Source organism: Balaenoptera musculus, chromosome 20 (assembly GCF_009873245.2).
Source record: "Balaenoptera musculus isolate JJ_BM4_2016_0621 chromosome 20, mBalMus1.pri.v3, whole genome shotgun sequence".
Classification (NCBI taxonomy): domain Eukaryota; kingdom Metazoa; phylum Chordata; class Mammalia; order Artiodactyla; family Balaenopteridae; genus Balaenoptera; species Balaenoptera musculus.
The window spans coordinates 10,783,317-10,803,619 of NC_045804.1; the positions used below are offsets into that span (position 1 = coordinate 10,783,317).

Sequence of the window (20,303 nt, forward strand, 5' to 3'; positions counted from 1 at the left end):
GCCCCTTCAGGGGAAGTCACCCCCCTGGTAGAAGGTGAGTTCCAAAACAGTGTTATCTGGACCAGGACTTTGTTGTGGTGCTGGTAGACTCTTCCAGCCCCGTACCAGCCGCCCAGTTCCTCACCCCCTCCCTGAATCCCCAGCCCCTTGCCATGTCACTTCTCTTACTGCAGGGGAGGGTCCATTTCCCCATTCCTAGATGCTGAGTCTGGCCATGTGACTTGCTTTGGCCATTGGGGTGGCAGCAGGGGTGGCATCTGTCAATGCTTGGGAAGGTACCTGTACACTTCTGATTCTGCACCTTTGCCTTGGCCAGGACTGGCTTGCGGGAAGGATGCAAGAGGCACAGAGCAGAGCCAAGTCTGACCTCTACACACTTCTACATGTGTGAGCACCCCCCTGGGACTTAACAGCTCCAGGCATGGGAGCAAGCCCAACCCAGACCAGAAATGCCCAGCTTGAGCTGCTGCCCCACAGACTCATGTGCTAGGTAAGTGTGTGCTATCTGAGGCCACCATGTTTGGGGGCTATTTGTTATGTAGCATTACTGTGGCAATGGGTAACTGTTATGCCTGCTCATGGGGATGTGGTCTCTAGAGGAGGGTCAACATAGTGCCTGGGTAACTCAAGCCATTTCCATAATGGATCAGGAGCCATCCTCCGGATGGAAAAGCAATCTTCTTTCCCCAGAAGCAGAGCAGAAGTCTACCCCCATCCAGCCTGGACCCCGCTGCTGGACTATAATGGTCAGTACCCTAAGATCTGGGCACTGTTGGGGCTCCAGGATGGTGTCTCCAAAAGGCTCTTGGACAGAGGGGCCAGGAACTTGGAAGTACCAGTGTCAGTCTCCTGCCTGCTGGCGGACTTGGGCTCATGGAGAAGAGAGAAGCTGAGAAGGGAGGAGGCTGATAACTTCCTCTTTCCTGTTGATAAACATCTTTTTAAAGTGGCGCCATCCAGCAGCGTCAACTCTCAGTGAGAAAAGCTGAGGGCAGGAAGAAGCCTTAGTCAGGCTGTGTCTCCACGATGACTCTCAGCACGTCAAGGATTTTTCTCCCCAGAAGAATGTGCAGGAGGATTCAAGGAACGACTCCAGGCTCCTTGCTCCTGCCAGTTCAAGAGGCGGCTTCCTGTGCAAATGGCTCCACCACTTTACACTGGCTGGGAGCCCTCCCATGCCCTTATCTGTCCTTCTCTAAATCCCAGAAGGAGCTACTGATGAGAATCTTTGGGAGCCGGGAGAGCTTGCTGGGAAGACCTGGTTCCCACACAGAAAGCAGAGGTGCCCTGAGTGATGGCTACTGTACTGTGGCCACTCTTGCGTCCAACCACCTGAGAAGCTGACTTACAGAAGACTGGCATTCATGGCAGAATGCAGGCCCTGCAGGGAAGTGGGAGTCTTTCTAGCACTTTCAGGTGCCTTTGTTTTGGTTGGTCAGTTAATATAATAACCTTCCCTCAAACACTGCAGATTCCCTTCAGAGGATTTTGCGTGCACACACGCACACCTCAACCCATCCAGATCCCAGTTGGTTGCAGTATTTGGTGAGGCTGGCCTTAAACAATGCCAAATGCAGACATTCCCCAACAAAGGGAGAGGAATCCAACACTTCAACAGCCTGTGCTCAGGCTCACGGGCAGCAGATTCCTTCACATGCCAAGAGGACAGGATGTTGAAATGGACAGTGTGAAAGCCCCCAGCCCCCTGCTCTTACACCTCTTTACCCTGAAATCAGTGGGGCTTTTTTTGGGGGGGGGGATGGGGGGCAGATGTCTTCACATCAGCTTTGCAGCTGCAGCTGGAGAAGCTGTGGAGTATGTTTGGTTCTTTCAGAGAATGAAGCCTGATGAGGCGGGTGTGTCCGGCTTGCAAAGATGTCTCTGGGCCTGGACAGGACCCCCTTGTTCTGCACTCCCCGGCACTGGTGGGTGCACAAGACCTCTCCTTCTGTCTCTGCCTTTCCCAATGCCTGGCAGTACCCTTCGGTGGCTGATGAAGCTGGAGGAATTCCTGGGACGTGTCGAGATCCATCAAAGGCAGGCAACACGAGAACCCAGCCAGCCTGCGTCTCCCGGTGGGATGGCCGTGCATTCTAGTCCCGCTTTTTTGGGAGGTGACTTTTCTCTGGGCAGCTGGCGGGTTTCACTTCTGTCACTTCTGGACTCCGCTTTTGTCCTTAATATGAAAAGTTTCCCTTCATGCCGCCCAAGGGCGTTTTCCTTCCGTTTCTACCATCCCATCCCCTCCAAGCCTATCCCCACCCCCTCCCCCATGCTTGGGACCTGGCTGAGGTTCCCTCACCCCTCATCTAGCACAGGGAGCCCAACCTATCTGCGGAAACCGAAGCCTTCGCGGGGCGTCTTTGGGCCCTTCCTGCCTTCTCTGGGGGGCTTGGGCGAAGGCGTCTCCACAGTGCCCCCATATGGGCAGCTCTCAGACCCCGGGTGCTGGCCTGTGCACTCCACGGCGGGCATGTAACCACTGTCCCACATGCCAGTCCCACACAGCTTGCACAGGTCATGCAGGCTGCAGGGGATCCGTGGCAGGAGGCGAAACTGATAGAGCAAACTCCTTGCCTGCAAACAGAGAGGACAGGCAGTGACGAGGGGGTTGGGGGACAGCCCAAGAGCAAGGGCAGCAATAGTCAGCGCCCAAGGGCTCACCCTGTGCCAGGTCAGGGCGAGGACTCTGCCTGCCCTGTCCCTTTCCACACCATGATCCAGCTGAGGGACGGGACTCACATGGTTCCCGGAGCAGTGCTCCCATGTGGCTTGACACAAAGAAGGCTCCCCCAACGGCCTTCATATGGAGGGTGAACAGGGCAGGCAAAAGCGGCACAGGGCCCACCCTGCCCCTCCCTGGCTCGGCCTGGCCCCATGGCTCCACCTCTCCACCCTGCAGGGTCTGTTTCCACCACCCGCTTCCTACCCACCCCACCCTGACCCCAGGCCCTCCTCACTGCCCCCCCAGGAGACACCAGAGAGCTTTAAGAAGCAGTCTCCAGCAGGAGCCTGGGAAGCGGGGAGGTGGCAAAGGCCCCCTTTATTCCACTAACTTTGGATGAAAAGTGGCCACCTCCCCTCCCTAAGCCTCCTGCTCAGTTTTCCTGGCTCTGGGCTAGGAGTGAGGTACCCCAGGTGGAGGACCTGTCTATCAAACCAGGTAATCTGTTCAGTCCATGAGGAGAGAGACCTCTTTTGCCGGGGCCTGATGGGCACCCTGAGCAGCTGCCAGACATGCTGACCACTGGGCCTTGGTCAGGAGCTCCCAGGGTGGCTGGAGTGTGGGGGCGGGGCTCTGGAAGTGAAGGGGTGGGGCTCTGTGTGTGGGCAGGGCTCTGCAGATGTGGAGGGCGGGGCTTGTGGGGGGCTGCGTGGGGGCGGAGCTCTGGAAGTGAAGGGGTGGGGCTCTGTATATGGGAGGGCGGGCCTGCATGTGGGGGCCACACTCACCTTCCTGAGAACAAGCTCCCCATTCATGTGCATGGCCAGGTTTCCAAAGTGCAGAAGCATCTGGTCGGTGGCCAGCTGCTGCTCAATGACGTCATCCCCGTAGATGGCCACAATGGCCACACAGATGAAAAGGTGGAAGTAATCCGTCTTGGGGGGAAGAGAGTGGGTTCAGATAAGGCCCCTGACCCAGCCCCAGGCCCTGCCTGCAGGTAGAGGCCAAGTGCAGAGGTGCGGGGTAAGGGATCCGGGGTGAGGTCGTCTGGGTTCATGCGGCCCTGGGCAAGCCCAGCAGCCTCCTTCATCCTCAGTTTCCCCACCTGCAAATGGGCCAGTGTGAGCACCTCCATCCAAAGGCTGCTGTGACATACAAAGGGGCGATGTTGCAGCTGGCCACCCGCGGGCTGCTGTTACCCTTCGGGGAGCCCTCCGGGAGGCTTTCCAGCACAGGGGCAAAGAACACGCCCCTCTGACGGCTGGCCCGTGCCCATTCTGGGGTCTTGAGAGACGGTGCGTCAGGACACGCTCCAGTGGGTCACGGAACACGCCAGTGAGCAAGAACTTTCTGGCAGCCACCCACTGGTCATTGTTCTCCTGCCTCCAGGCCAAACGTCCCAGCTCATGCCCCAGAGACGACTCTTAGGTTTGTTGATAAGAAAGTGGGGAGAAGAGCCTCAGAGCAGAGCACTGCAGATCCCGATGGTCCCCATGGAGCTCCCTACGATGAGCCCACCATCTTTAACCAGCTTTACAGAGCCCATCGAGGACTCCACTGTCTTCCTTGGAGGCTGCCTCATATGGCTGCCCAGCAAGGAAGGCCTGGCCCACAGCAGGAAGCCGGCACTTGGTCCTGACGGGGGTACATCCTGTGCGCTCTCCGGCCCGGACACTTTGAGGGCACACCGCCTTTGAGTCACACTTGCTCCTGGGGGCAGAGGAAGGACAAGGACCACCAGGAAGCCTGTGTTTAGTCTCCTGACGTCGGCCACCCAGCCAGACAGAACTTTGTTCCTTTGCAAACAGGGCCAGGAGGAGCCCTGGATGCGGGCAGAAGTTATGGGCAGCAAACACCCCACACCCCACCCACTCTGAAGAGACCATTCCCAGGTTGCCCAGCCCCTTCCTCTGAATTAATCCGGAATGGTCTTGCTGTGGCTCAGAACGGTCCTTCTGCAGCTATGTGAACTGTGGCCAGGGTTGGCAGTGGGTTGGGGGTGGGGGGTGGGACGGAGGAAGGTGCATGTCTACCTCCTCTCAGAGAGGACCCTGGGGCAGAAAACGTGGGGCACATTCTAAATGGGGCTGGATGGCAGTACAGGACTAATCCCAGTTCACTGGACAAGGCCCAGGGCAGCCCAGCCCCTGAGGGCAAACTAGAAGTATCATAAATGAATGAAATAGAGCCTTTCTCACTCTGGGGACACTTTAAAAGTTAAAGCAGCTGGTCGTGACCACCCCCCTCTCCACGAGCTCACTCTAATGAATTAGCCTACGCCCACTACAGTCATCCTACCCCCGCCCTTCCAATCTCCTGCCACTAATTTGATCAAGTGGTGGGGCCAAATGTGGCTAAATTTAGCCTGAGAAATGGCCCCATTTGTTGGGTAATGCTCTGAGTTCACTTGTAACATTAGCCTAAATGTGATGTCACGAGGGTGGCAAACTTGCTGCTGGCAAAACATGCAATGAGGCTTTGCAAAGTAGACACAATTTTTTTTTTTTTTTTAAATGTGATCCAGTGTTTTGGACCATCCTTGCCAATGCTTCCTTGATTCCACCCTGCAGTACACGTTGAGCACGCTAATCCACGCAGGAAACGCAGCCCAGACCTGGGCTGGGGTGGGAGCAGGAGCAGGAGGTGGGTGAGGATGGATGAATACAGACAGCCTGTGGCAGCAGCACCACATTTCTTCAGACTCACTTCTATCAGACGTAATCCTTCTTTGACGTTAGTAAGGAGCGGAAACGCTGATGCACGTTTCCGAGGGCTGGCGGGCGTGCCCACGTATCAGCAAGGTTTGTCTAATCCAAGCTGCTCCAGCTGCCGCAGGGAGGATGGAGCCCGCTCTTGCAGAAAGGGTCCTGGCCACCTCCCGGATGCGTCAATACTATTTTTTTTTAAGCCTGATGGATTCAGAGAGACTTGCCTATCCTTTCACGTCGCCAGCTTGTTGCTAATTTGGGCATTAAAGCTGTGTGACAGGGCCAGTTCGATGCTCTCAGGGGAATTTGTTGAGGAGACACTGATAACGGTGGACGGCAAGTGGAAATCACATCCCTGGGTGGGGACAGTGGGCCGGGCCCGGGCTCTCAGAGGGGCTGACGGGGAAGCAAGATCTCGGGCCCTTTCCCTGAGCCGTCCCGAGGGGGCAGGCGGGCGGGCACCAGCTCCAGCATGTGGGCACTGGCGTCCTGCTCGGCCCCGCAATGTCTTTCACGCTGATTGGTTGTGACAGGAGCGTGCTCAGCCCCAGAACGTGGTAATGAGCGCAGTCAGTGGGCAATTTGCATCGATTTCAGTTACTTGGGAGGCGAATTGCAGGTCTGAGGCTGGCCACGTGGGACTGGGAAGGCAGTCGCCGTGTGAGGGGCTGACTGTGGCTTGCAGGGGGTCAGGGATGGTGGAGGGGGGACCCCAGAGGAGCGCACGGTTGCGTGGGCACCCCGCCCTCCTTTTAGGCTGGGTGCAGGACGGCGACCGTCGCTCTGGAGCCGCTGTCCCAGCCCCCAGCCCTGGGCACCGCGCCTGGCTCACCTGGTAGTGGGCCCAGCAGGCCTCCCAGATCCGCAGAGCCTCGGCCTCGGGAAACTCCCGCTTGAAGCACAGCAGCAGCCAGCGGTGGCAGAAGAGCATTTGCAGGCCGTCCTCGCCCAGCGAGACCAGGTGCTGGTAGAAGCGCAGGTGCGTCAGCCGCAGCAGCTCCCGCAGGTACAGCTGGGGGCGAGGCCAAGATGAGTTAGCCCCCCGGCCCTGAGCACGCCTGCCTGCCTGGCCCAGGAAGCCCACTCCCACCGAGGCCCTTCCTCGGTCCCCCCCCCCCCCCCCCCGCCAAAGCCTGTGTGCCATGCATGAGGTCTCTACCTGCTACGTGTCACTGAACCCACTTATTTTGTTCTGTCGCTGGAAGTCTGACTCACACCTGTCTTTGTCAGTTTACCCCAGATTTCAGACTGTTTTGGAGGCTGTGACGTGGCCCAGGGCAAGGCAGAGCATAGCACCCTGATGTGGACCAGGAGGCTAGTGGCAGGTCCGAGGCTAGGAAGACCCCCAGGCCTCAGGCGCCATATGGGGCTGTTTCTGACGCCCCCTCCTTTCTGGGATGTCGAGCAGATCATCCATTGACAACACCCCCTCCCCCACACCCACTCAACCACCTTCCGCTCTGATCACCAAGATCTATCATCTTCCAGAGCTGATTTAGAGCAGAGAGGGGGCGTTTCTGAACCCCAAGAGGCTCAGTTCCTGCACTTAAGGTCACCATCCAGTGACGTGGGATAAGATCGAGGCTATTTCTGGCAACGTCCTGCTTGGGCTGCTGACTTCACCAGCACCGTTGTAAAATCAATCTCCGGCAGCTAACGAGTCACGGGGCCATGTGCTTCGGAGCCCATCAGGGGTGAATCGCATCAGAGCCTGTAATTGCCTCCGCAGGTACCGTGGAAACCTGACATCACAGGGCCGATGCAGAGAGCGCAGAGTGGGCAGGCTCGGCTGGAGTGGGCAGGCTCGGCTGGAGTGGGCAGGCTCAGCTGAGATCCCAGCCAGATCCTGGGGTGGGGGCTTGGTGACTCACAGGCCCCTTCCCACACAAGCGACCCATTGTTCCTACTTGAGACAGCCGCTGGGATGGCACGGGAACTGATTCTGAGGATCCTTCCCGACTGGCCAGTTTTTCTACTCAGTGGCCCACAGCAGGGTCAAGTCCACGCATGCAGCTGACCCCCTCCCTCCCTCACGGATGCCCCCCCCCCCGCTCTGGTGCCCCTCACCTTCCAATCCCCACCTGCCTGCTCCTGGCTCCCCCTTGTCCAATCCCCTGCTGTGTTCTGCTGTCCCATCCATAGTCTTCAAGGGCTTCCTAATGGCTAGTCGACGGGACACGCTCCTTGGCCTGGCATTTGAGGCCCTCCATTCAGCTCGACCCTCATTGCATGTGGGCCGCCAACCTGACCGGGGCACCCAGTGTCACTGCCCAGAGAGCTCTGCTCAGCCAAGTCTCGGCAGGCCTGGCAGTGTCCAGGGCCAGACCCCATGTGCCGTGGGGTCGGCCTAGTCCAAGGAGACATTGGGACACCTGTCTTGGTTCCCATCTCTATCACCAGAGCTCTTTCTGTATCACTCCCTGGCACCCAGCATCCTCTCCTCACACTGTCAGCTTCCAGACCAAGAATCTCTTGCAGACTGGGGACCTGAGAACATCTCCCAGTGCCAGCAGCACCCGGCAGGTGCTCGGAGTGCACAGATGCTAGGTAAGGAAAGAGTGAGCACTCCTGGCCCTGCCTTACCCAGCTTTGCCTCCTCACTCCCAATTTTCAGTGCTGCCTGGTCTGTGTAGGTTAGGGGAGGCCATGAAGGGAGGGGTGCCGGCTGGGCACAGCAAGCCTGCTGCCCTCGAGGTACGGTTGTGACGACTACCCAGTGGGCCTCGAGGTGGTTTCAGGAGCCCCTCCCATTCCCAGCCCCAGAACCCTGGCTATGTTGGACCCCTGCAGGGGGCCCAGATGCACCTGAGGAACCATTTTACAAAGCACAGGGTCAGGTGTGATAGGGACCCCCCCTTCTTTGTCTCCCAGGGAGCCTGGGTTGGGATGCCACATGCAGGGAGGTGGGAAGCCACAAGGGGAGGGCCCTGCACAGTCCAGACTCTGGACCTGCAGGAGTTTGAGGTGGGGATGGCAACACATGTCCTGGGACCTGGGAACAGCATGCGTCCCTCCTGGGGGAGCTGGCCCTATCCCAGAGGCCCAGGGCTAAGCCCCCCATAGTCCATCGGCAAGGCTGACCCTGGCTTTTCTGCTGCTTGCTGACCCACAGCAGCCAAGCCATACACGTCTGAGAGCCTCACCAGCTGTTTCTCCATGTCCTCATCCCGAGGAGAGCTGACAAAGATCGTGTTCTGCATCAAACCCACAAAGCACCAGAAGGTGTCTGACTCGTCCAGGACCTCGGCCAGGATGGGGGCCACCAGGTCCGACATGCCCTGGGAGTAGCCGATGGCTGGGTTGTACACCGCATAGTTCAGCAGGATCCTCCTGGAGACGCAGTGCAGAGAGCAGGGAGGTCAGTAGAGGGTGTGTTGTGCAGGCCAGTAGAACCCCAGGCTGGAGACACTGGGCTGTCCGGGCCCCCATCTTTCACCTTGATCTCAGAGGAAGGAGGGCAGCTCTGGGACCGTCTCCAGAGCCTGGGGAAAGGTAATGGCCTGCAATTAGCCACTCACCAGCCCAGCCCCTCGAGAGCAGGGCAAGGAGGAATGTGGGTCTGATTTTCTTAATTGTCAACTGCCTGTGACAAAGGGTGGGCTGGCCAGGAACGTTTTCATGGGCTGCTAATTTTGTGCAATTATTTGCCAGGAGGTAGCAGAACGTCAAAGATGCCAGCCTCAGCCCTGTGTGGCTTTATCATCCGGAAGACCACCCAATGGGAGACAGAGACACTCAGGGGGAGGCTGGCCCACGGCTGGTGTGAGACAAGCAAGGTTAGGCTTGGTGGATGCCCAGCGGGTGGGGCCTACAGGCCTTCCCTGGGTCTCTAGGACAATAAGAGACCCACTGACATTGCCTAAAATAGCTAACGACCCTCTGATTCTGGGGCATTGAACCTGGAGGAAAGACCCCTGACCCCTGCAGAAGCTGCTGCTGGTCCACTTCCCAGAGGGTCAGCTGAGGCCTGAGGGGTGAGGTGGCAGATGGGAGTGAAACCGAGGGGGGAGGAACCATGCTGGCCCGGGGGCGGGGGGTACCTCATGCTCTCCACATTGGGATTGCCTTCTCCTCGGAAGAACTGGTTGCTTCGATCTGTCCGTACCACATCCTTGTCCACGGTGAACTGCACGTTCCTCCAGAACGCTCTGTGCTCTTCAGGGGTCATGGAGAGCCTGGCATGGAGCAGAGCGCCCGCGGGGGGTGGGGGGGGTCAGCCAGCGGCACATACGCTCCCGGCTGGCGCGGGCGTCCCGCCCAGCCCTGCTCCCAGATGGGAACCGGGGCCGCTGGCAAACCCTCCGGCTCCCACTGACCTGGGGTGGGGGGGGTGCACAAGGCTTTCCAAACATTAACTCGGCCTCACGGGTCCCAAACAGAGAGCTGACCGCAGCCGCGGGATCAGCGAGGCCCAAACAGACCTCAGCAGTCCCAGCGCCCCCCAAACACCCCCGCCACCCCGGCGTTCTGCGGGAGGATGTCAGCGCCTCGTTAAGTACGTTGAAAAAGAATTCTAAAATCTTGACATGCGAGCTAAAGACAGCCAGTCCCGGGGCCGGGCGCTGGGGTAATAACTGCACTTATCCAGCCCCATCGCTCACGGTCCTGGGAGACCCATTTTTCAAGGCAACTATGGGTCACGGAACATATTATCAATGCTGAATTGCACCTCAAATTGCCTTTCCAAATGGCATTTCCCTTCGCGGCGCTGGGGTGGGTTTCCCTCCGCGGCGCTGGGGTGGGTTTCCCTCCGCGGCGCTGGGGTGGGTTTCCCTCCGCGGCGCTGGGGTGGGTTTCCCTCCGCGGCGCTGGGGTGGGTTTCCCTCCGCGGCGCTGGGGTGGGTTTCCCTCCGCGGCGCTGGGGTGGGTTTCGTTTCCCTCCGCGTTTCGAGGGGGGCCCCGGCCGGTCGCCGCGGTCACCTTTTCTGCTGGATCTCGGTGTATTCCTTTCTCTTCTGCAGCCGCAGCGCCTCCCTCTCCTCCGACGTCGACTCGTGGCTGTAATAACGCAGCAGGAAGGGCCAGACCTCCCCCCGGATTGACACATCAATGCCGCCGAAGAAAATGGCCTGGAGGAAGCGGCAAAAGTTGGGGAGGGGCCAAAGCAGGGCCGCTCAAAGGACCCCCAAATCCCCGGAGATCTGTGTTTTGGTGGCTTTGCTGCGCCTTCTTGACAACTGATGCCTTGATTCAGATCGCTGCAATTTGCACATGTTTGGAAGGGGAAAGTGCCGGCCCCCCATTCCCATACAGGACACAAACCAGGCTCATTTCAATGTCAATGCCCCCCCTGGTGCGGCACTCAGATTAACCTGTCGTTCTCACGTCAGGGCCTAATCCCGGTTTTGGAATCGCGGCGCGGGCTGCGAGCTCTGCTATACAGGCTGACGCGGGGTCCTCCAAACCCGCTCCGGAGGTTGGTTTTTCATCGCAGCGGCTTTGATTGCTCTATCGGGCGCGTTCACACAGCCAGCTCTGGCACCAGCGGACGCACCCCCCGGAGGCGGCCCGTGGGCACGGCCCCGACCCCTGGTCCTGAATCGGGCCCCGCGGGCACATCGGGCCTCACCTTGCGGAGCTTGTACTCCTCCTCCACCTGGCCCAGCGCGTTCAGGTGGCGGAGCCAGGCCGCGACGTCCAGCCGTCGGTACATGCTCTCCTCGGGGTGCGTCTCGGAAGACGGCAGTTTGGGACGCCGGATGGAGAACTGCATGCACGTCTTTTCGTCGGCGACCTGCTGGACGGGAGGACAGTTGGGGATCAGTGTCTCAGCCGCTTCGCTTTCGAAGCCAGCCGCGCTCTTCGCGGGATGTAAGCCTTCCTCTCTCTCTTCCGAAAGGAGGGAGACGCCTCTCCCCCGCATACAAACCCCTAAATGGCAAGTGTAATTAGACACAATTCAAATGAAAATACCGTCCTCTTACCATGGTCCCCCCTCGCGCTCCCGGCTCCCGGCCCACTCCCATCGACCGCCGCCCCCCACTCTCCCTCCAGCCCCGCCGCAAAGACGGAATTAATGCCTCGGACGGCCAACTTCCCTCTGCCGGGAGGGCCTGCAATAAATTACATGTGATTGGCCACATACAAAGGGATGGCTGTTCTGCGAGCGGGGAGCCCGCCTGTCAGGTTGTCTCCACGGGCAGTCACGGATCCAGGGCAAAACTGCAGCTGACATTTAATTCAAAAATCAAAGGTTGTTCAATGTAGGGGGAAAAAAAATGCATGCTACTGTAATAAGGGAAGCCAGCAGGAGGCTCTGTGGGAAGGAAGGGAATTTTAAAGTCAGCCCGTTTCTAATAAGCACATACAGTATCTTAACCAGATAATTAAAGAGCTCTTATTACATTTGTATGTAGATTGAGCAAAATATGGCAGGAAGCCTTGTCAAAACATGATTTTTCAAGTGCGGAGTACTGCCTTTACAAGAAGCCTGGGCACATGTTTCAAATCCCAAATTGCTGCTCTGTAGGCCCCCAGCCACCACGGGTCACACAGGAGAGGCATGGGTCTCCGGGGGAGAGAACCAATGTCCTGGGCCCCCGTTGGAGGGGAGGGGGGAATGGGAGGGGGGGTGTGGTGCCTCCAGGGGTGGTGCAGGGCCTCCCCACCCTGGGGGCAGTCCCCAACCCTCCTCCGGGCTACCTGGTCTTTGAGGTGCGTCTCTGCGCAGTATTTCCACTGCTGAAGCACGTCGGGCAGCTTGTCCAGGCCACCGTGGTGGAAGTGGAACACCTTGTACTGGCTTTCCCGGCTGGCGATGACCAGCTGGCCGCTGGTGCAGGCCTCATCGCTGAGTGGCCATCGGAGGGGGGAAGAGAACAGACCCATGAATATGTAAACATGGGTTTTTATTTCCAAGTATAATCAGAGGCCCCTATTGCCAACCTCAGAGGCAGGAAACAGAAAGTCCCCCTGGAGTCTGGCTGCTGGTGGCAAGGGGACAGAATTATGCCCCAACAGAAGCCATCACCCCCTTTGCTGAAGAAGGCAAAGCAGCTCCCTTCCTGGGAGACCCCAGGTTGTATTGTCCTCACTCCCGGGAGACCTGTCAGAGCAGCCTTCTGTCCCCACCCTTGCCTGCCAGGTCATATCCTCCCTTCTCTCCGGGAGTCCTGGGGGTGGATGCCCTGACGGGGAATCAGGTTTTGAACCCAGATGGGGCGGGCGCTAAGGGACGCCCCTCCAGCAGGCTTCCCCATCGGGCATGGAAGGCACTCTGGGAGAATCCTCCGGGGAAATTCACGACACATGCCTCAGGGCCATCGCCCGACCTTGGCTTCCCTTCCATGAAAGGCGGGATGTGGCTCTGGGTCTGGGAACTCCCACAGAGACACGCCTGCTTCTTCTAAGCACCAGTCTTGGTTGGTGCTTTCCTGCGGCTGGGCCACCCTGCCTTTCAGGAAGAGAGACATGAGGTGGCCATTAGGCAGGGAACTGAAAAGGATGGCTCCCCATAATGAAGGAAAGGGTGCCTCCCTCTAGAAAGCCATGACCTATTCTGAGCACGCTGGGCCTCTGGGTGGGTGACCGGGGGCAGCCTGCAGCACCTGCTCTCTGTGTAGCCCTGGTTCGTCGTCTTTCCCCAAACCAGAGCTCCAAGCAACAGCTGCTTACCATCACCCTGAAAGCAGAGGAAAGAGTTTGGGAGCTACCCAGACCCAGCTCCTGTGGGGCAGCCGTAGGGGGCACTGCTGACGAGACTAGTGATGTTGGGAAGCAGATGTTTGGGGATGCAGGGGCACTGGACCCAAGCATGGCCCCCCGGGACACGGCACACAGGCAGCTTCCAGGACATGGCCAAGAGGGCCTCACCTGAAGAAGAGGCGGAGGGAGCGCATGTGACCCAAGTCCACTCGGAACACACCGCAGATCTGCTCCAAGGCGCAGGCCCGCTGCGGCTCGTCCCAGCGCGGGGGCTGCAGGAGGTCACTGCTGTCCGGGAACTGCAGGTGGGCGTCCACGCTGGAGGGGGAGCTGGTGGAGCAAGTCATGTGAGGGCCACACATTTCTCTGTTGTGCAGCCATGGGGGAAGGGCAGGGAGGGCTGGGGAAACCATTTAAACATGCATGCACACTCAGAGATATAGCCGAACACGCTGGGCACATAGAGGCTGTCCACGGACACCCATGAATGAATGAATGAATGAATGAACAAATGAATCCTATCATAGGTCTTGCCCAATTACACTTTAATGTGGATGGGAAAGCATTTTTGTGATCAAATTTTGTTTCACCTCAACAGAGATATTAGGTTGTCATAATGGCAGATGAGGTCCTACTGATTGGGTTTGAGCCCTTGCTGTGTGACCTTGGGCAAGTTACCAAGCCTCTCTGAGCCTTTGTTTCCTCTTTTGCACAGCGAAGATAATAACATGGCTTCGTGTAGAATGAACAGTGCTCAGTGCTGGGCACCCTGGTTTTCAGGGCTTACTAAAAGAAGCTGTTTTGTGACCATTTTAGACAGCGTGGGGCTTCCGTTTGGGTTCAAATTGGTTCAGTATTTTCCTGAAAAAATAGTGGTTCCATAGGAAACATTTGGGTTATGATACTATTAATACTAATAGTAAACACTTAGCTCTGTGTTAATCACTTTTCATGTGCTTTTTATCACATATAAGCTTCACAATAAATCCTAGGAAATGGGCGGTTATTACCACCATTGTACAAAACAGGAATTGAGGCTCAGAAAGGTTAAGTAACTTGTCCAAGGTCACACAGCTAGCAGGTGGTAGAGCTGGAATTTGAACCCAAGCTTTGTGGCCCACGTCTTCACCAGTGTCTTTAACTGCTTCTAAGTTCAAAGTTCAGCAATACAACCCCATTATCTTATTCTGCTTCTTTAAAAAATTAATAATTTTGTTTGGCTCCTCGGTTGCCAAATATTTTATTACATGGATTCAGCTACACCACAGGTTAAATGCTGTCTCTTGAGATTTAATAGTGACATCTAGCAGATGACTGCTAAAATATCGCCAGAGCAAAGGCAAGCATCGGTTCTGGATCCCAACCCCGATATCCCACAGAGGTAAGACTGCAATCACTTTATCCCACTTTCCTGTTTCAGCCGAGAACATAAAAGTGTCGGAGGCAATTAATCCCGAGGCACCTCTTCCTCTGATGGGCACCAGGTCTCCAAATGAAGCTACTCTGGATTGTTCAAGCACAAGCCCTCTAACTCGGAACTTCCTCAAAGAGGAAGACTGGCCTTTTTAGAAACTTGGCTGCTTCTAGAACAACACTGGGCCTGGTGTGCAGTTCTTCCCCACCTGCCTAAGGAAGTGGGCTGAGCCAGGTCCTCCCATTTCTGAGGGGCACCTGCGCTCTCCCAGGAAACAGACTCAGGTAAAGATAGACAGCCGGATGGGAGGGTAGGTAGACAAGCTGAAGCACGCAGCCACACGGCGAACTCGGACCCAAAAGGCTGAGGGATTCCCCGTCTTCCCGAGGGCTGCACTATGCAATGACTGCAAAACAAGGCAAGCCGCAGGTCTGAAGACAGCCCCCCACCATGCCGCTTCACACAGCATTTCATAATCTGCTTATTGAACAATGAGGCTGCAGTGGCCGGAGAGCATGTGCTTGGCGTGCTTCCCCGGCTGGGCCGGCCCATCCAGGCTCACCTCCAAGCCCAGCCAGAGAGGGCCCACCAAAGGGTGGCATTATTTCCAGCCCCTCTCCCCCAGTTCTCCCCACCGCCACTCCACACGCACACAGCACGATCCTCCAAAACCTGCATGCCCTTCTCAACATGCTACGTCCTGCTCACCCCACAGGGCAGACCAAGGTTTGCAGAAACCAGATCCAGGATGGACACTTGCTCTCGCAGAGTCCCGGCCGAAGCCACTGCTCCTCTGCTGTGGTGGAAGGACTGGGGTCCTGCGGGGAAGGAGCCCAGGAGAGAGACCCCCCCAACACCTTCCTGCAGCAACTTGCCCCCAGGCAGAAGTCTGCCTAAACCCTTTTACAACTCCTGAGGGGGAAATTATTTGCATTAATTAACTGATTGATTAATTAATTCAAGACATTATGTTGGGACCTACAGCTGGGGTTCCACGGTTCAAACTGGAGCAAAGTTGATAGAAGACTTCGTTCTCTGTTATTTAGGGCCTGTCATAGCAGATGACTGTACAGTCATCTAGGTCACCTAGGGCCACATCTGTTTCTACCTCAAGACCCATTGCCATGGGGTTAAGGGCCGTATCTCGTTCGCTCTTCTGCATCCCCAGCTCTCAGCACAAGCCTGGCGCAGAACACAGAGATTTAATACTCATGCCTGGCATGAAAGTGTTAAATGTCTGGGAATTTTGAAGTCATAGAAAAAAAATGGAAATAAAATCTTGGGAAAATTGAAATATGTATAATTTTTATTTTTTATTTTTTTACACATGCAGAGCAATTTGGTTTTAAGAATACTCATATGTGCGGCATGTAATTTGGCTTGTTCGTAAAATTATTGTGTGGTACATTAAAATTATAAGGATGGTTTATCTAAGGCAATAACTCCCAATATGCTATAAGTTAAAAATGTTTTATAGGTAGAGGGAGAAGATGCTAAACTCTAAGAAATATAGCATTTCTTTCTGAAGATCACCAAAATGCAAAACAGAAATGAATAAGAAAAGCAAGCTCTGCCACAGCAAAACATAGCAAGTGTGTTCTTTGTCCATCTGGCAACTCCTGCAATGTCAGGCACAGAGTTGGAGATTAAATATGGCCCCAAATTCCTAGAGTGGTGTTTGTTTCCCCACCTCTGAATCTGGGCTGGCCTTTCGAGTGGCTTTGGCCAATAGGATGTGGTATGAGTGACATTCTATGAGCTCCAGAGCCTGGCCTCAAGAACCTTCTGTATTCTCACTCTTGGTATACTCCTGCCACCATGTAAGGAAGCCCAGGCACAAATGATGAGAGACCACAAGGAGAGAGAGACTCAGCTGACAGCATCAGAGTCCCCAGACCTCACGGACAGAGACCATTTCAGACCCTCCACATGGCTGAGCTCCCAGCTGGTGACAGCTGCCTGAGGAAGCCCCAGAGCACCCAGCAGAACAGCCTGACTTGGCCCAGCCCAACGGGAAGACCTGTGAGCAAACCGAAGATGGTGGTTTTAAGTTGCTAAGTTCTGGAGTCCTTTGTTACGGGGCTATAGATAACTGATATATATGGGAAGTGTCTGTTTTCAGAAAAAGCTCGAGCAGGAAGGAAGAAACCTTCAAAATTATTATTTTTGGGTTTTTTTTTTTTTTTGGTCATGACGAGGAGCATGCAGGATCTTAGTTCCCTGACCAGAGATTTAACCCATGCGCCCTGCAGTGGAAGCACGGAGTCCTAACCACTGGACTGCCAGGGAATTCCCTTCCTCCAAAATTATTGAATTGTGGTTCTCAAGGTCAGAGACATTGCGGCCAGACTCTAACATTTTTAAAAATCCAAACTTCTAAGTTGGCTCTTGCTTTTCTTCCTTCTGAGCCTTTTGATTCAGTTGAACAGTAAGTCGATGGAACCCCAGCTGTAGGTCCCAAGTATAGTGTCTTGAATTAATTAGTCAGTCAATTAATTAATGCAAATAATTTCCCCCTCAGGCATTGTAAAAGGGTTTAAGCAGACTTTTGCCTGGAGGCAAGTTGCTGCCAGAAGTTCTGTGGGGGGCCCTCTCTCTGGGGCTCCTTCACCTCAGGGCCCCAGTCCTTCCACCACAGCAGGGGAGCAGGAGCCTTTACCCCGGACTCTGTCGGAGGTAGTGTCCATCCTGGATCTGGTTTCTGCAAACCTTGGCCTGCCCCGTGGGGTGAGCAGGACACAGCGTGTTGGGAAGGGTGTGCAGGTTTCAGAAATTGTGCTGTGTGCATGTGGAATGGCGGTGGGGAGGATTGGGGGAGGAGGGCTGGAAATAATGCCACCCTTTGGTGTCCCCTCATAATTGCCAGAACTTGGAAGCAACCAAGATGTCCTTTGGTAGGTAAATGGATAAACAAACTTCAGTACATCCAGACAATGGAATATTATTCAGCGATAAAAAGAAATGAGCTATCAAGCCATGAAAAAGACATGGAGGAAACTTAAGTGCGTATTACTAAGTGAAAGAAGCCAATCTGAAAAGGCAGAGTTGGAAACATACTATATGATTCCAACTCTATGACATTCTGGAAAAGGCAAAACTATGTAGATAGTAAAAGGATCACTATCCTTTTGTCAGAGATCCTGGTTGTCAGAGATTGGGGGGAGTGGGAAGCGGTAAATAGGTGGAGCACAGAAAAATTTTAGGGCAGTGAAACTACTCTGTATGACCTTATAGTGGTGGGTACATGTCATTATATTACATTTCTTAAAACCCATGCAATGTACAAGAGTGAATCGTAATGTAAACTATGGACTTTGAGGGATAATGATGTGTCACTGTAGGTTCATCCAATGTAACAAATGTACCACTCTGGTGGGGATGTTGGTAATGGGGAGGCTTTGCATGTGTAAGGGCAGGGATATATGGGAAATCTCTGTACTTTCCCCTCAATTTTGTTATGAACCTAAAACTGCTCTAAAAGATAAAGTCTATTAAAATGAAAAGCCAAAGAACAAACTGGGATGTATATATGACAAGGATTAATATCTTTAATACAGAAAAAGTATGTAAATTTAAAAAAATGAATGCCCAACAGAAAAAATGGCAAAGGTACAAGAAAAAACAAATCACTAAAGAATAAATACAAATAACCAATAAAATTTTCATGTCCAGAGTAATGAAATGAATGCAAATGGAAACAAGATACAATTTGAGGGGAGGTCTATGAAATTGGCATAATTAAAAAGTTATGAAATACAGTGTAAGTAAGGGTTTGGGGAAACACTCTTGCACAGCTGGGGGCACTGTATGCTGTTCAGATTTCTCTCAATGGCAGTTAGGAAATCGGATGCAAAAGGCTTAAAAATGTTTATGTATTTTGACCCTTTACTTTCATTTCCAGATATTGATCCTAAGAAAACAGCCAGAGATACCTACAAAAAATATGTATGTGAATACACACAGAAAAAGCCTCTGACAAAAATCTATTGATCATTCAGGATAAAAGCTGTCAGAAAACTAGGAATAGAAGGGTACCACTTCAGTCTGATAGAGGGCACCTGCAGACATTCTACAGTTCACATCATACTCAATGGTAGGAGACTGAATTGTTTCCGCCTACGATTGGGAGGCTCTACACTCAGCAAGAGGCAAGAAGAGAAACTGAAACACATAAATATTGGAAAAGAAGAAGTAAAACTGTCCCCATTTGCAGATGATATAATTGTTTACATGAAAAATCCCATGGAATTTACAAAACAACTATTAGAACTAATCAGTGAATTTAGCAGAGTTATAAAATAAAGGTTAATGTAGAAAACTTAAATGTATTATTAAAGACTAGTAACACATAATTGGAAAATGTAATAAATAAAAAATTCCACTTATAGTAGCAAAAAGCCCATATAAAATACTTAGAATAGGGACCTCCCTGGTGGAGCAGTGGTTAAGAATCCTCCTGCCAATGCAGGGGACAAGGGTTTGAGCCCTGGTCCGGGAAGATCTCACATACTGTGGAGCAACTAAGCCTGTGTGCCACAACTACTGGGCCTGCGCCCTAGAGCCTGCGAGCCACAACTACTGAGCACACGTGCCACAGCTACTGAAGCCCGTGTGTGCCTAGAGCCCGTGCTCCGCAACAAGAGAAGCCACCACAGTGAGAAGGCTGCGCACCACACAACGAAGAGTAGTCCCCGCTTACCACAACTAGAGAAAGCCCGCATGCAGCAAAGAAGACCCAACACAGCCAAAAATAAATTTTAAAATTAATTAATTAATTAATTAAAAAATACTTAGAATAAGTCCAACAAATGACATTCAAGACCTATACACTGAAAAACATAAAACCTTGATGAGAGAAATTAAAGGAAAACTAGATAAATGAAGAGATATACCATGATCATGGGTTGAAACAGTCACATCGTTAAGATGGCAATCTTGCCAAATAGATCTACAGATTCAACACAATTCCAATAAAAATTCCAGCAGAATTTTCTGGGTAGAAATTGACAAGCTGACTCTAAAATTCATATGGAAATGCAAAAGACCTAGAATAACCAAAGCAAATATAAATAAAAGAAGAAGAAAGTTGGAGGACTTATTATAAACCTACAGTAATCAAGACAGTCTGGTATTGCTTAAAGAGCAAACTTTTAAATTAATGGAACAAAATAGAGCCCAGAAATAGGCAAATATGATCAGTTAATTATCGACAAAGATGCAAAGACAATTCAATGGAGAAAGAATAGCTTTTCAACTGATGTTGTTAGATGAACTGGATATCTGTATGAAAAAAAATTAACATCAACCCTTTCTTCATGTCATGCACAAAAATTAACTCAAAATAGATCACAGACCTAGATGTGATACCTAAAACTTTAAAACTTCTAGAAGAATCCATAAAAGAATACTTTTGCAACCTTAGAATAGGCCAAGTTTTCTTACAAAACAAAAAGCACAAAACATAAAAGAAATAATTAATAAATTAGATAACTGAAAACTCTTTTCTTCAAAATACATCATTAAAGAAAATAAAAATGCATCCCACAGCCTGGGAGAAAATACTCATAACACATATATCCAATGAAAGACTTGTATCCAGTATATGTATGAGGAACTCTTAAAACTCAATAGTGTTGTTAGATAAATATTTCTTAGATGTGATACCAAAAGCATGATCTATAAAAGAAAACAAGTGATAAATCAGACTTCATTAAAATGAAAAACTTCTGATCTTTGAAAGACACTGTTAAGAAAATAAAGAGACAAGCCACAGACTGGGAAAAGATATTTGTAAAACACATATCTGATAAAGGATTTGTATCCAGAATATATAAAGAACCCTCAAATCTCAGTAATAAAACAAACAACACAA

General features: G+C 53.1%; 1 protein-coding gene across 4 annotated transcripts in view; it reads right to left on the bottom strand.

The window, feature by feature from the left end:
* The window catches only part of TBC1D16 (TBC1 domain family member 16), an 83,915-nt gene that overhangs the window by 2,892 nt on the left and 60,720 nt on the right, over nucleotides 1–20,303 (bottom strand). The window contains exons 4-12 of one of the 4 annotated variants that reach the window (XM_036838039.1): nucleotides 13,186–13,347; nucleotides 12,016–12,163; nucleotides 10,943–11,110; nucleotides 10,294–10,442; nucleotides 9,414–9,548; nucleotides 8,517–8,703; nucleotides 6,206–6,385; nucleotides 3,454–3,600; nucleotides 1,766–2,577 (exon numbers count right to left, since the gene is read on the bottom strand). In XM_036838039.1, coding sequence (XP_036693934.1) covers nucleotides 2,329–2,577; nucleotides 3,454–3,600; nucleotides 6,206–6,385; nucleotides 8,517–8,703; nucleotides 9,414–9,548; nucleotides 10,294–10,442; nucleotides 10,943–11,110; nucleotides 12,016–12,163; nucleotides 13,186–13,347 — 1,525 coding nt within the window. In that variant the 3' untranslated portion in view covers nucleotides 1,766–2,328. Of the gene's footprint in view, nucleotides 1–1,765; nucleotides 2,578–3,453; nucleotides 3,601–6,205; nucleotides 6,386–8,516; nucleotides 8,704–9,413; nucleotides 9,549–10,293; nucleotides 10,443–10,942; nucleotides 11,111–12,015; nucleotides 12,164–13,185; nucleotides 13,348–20,303 lie in introns of those variants that run through there. The other 3 variants (XM_036838040.1, XM_036838041.1, XM_036838042.1) reach the window with 3 other exon arrangements.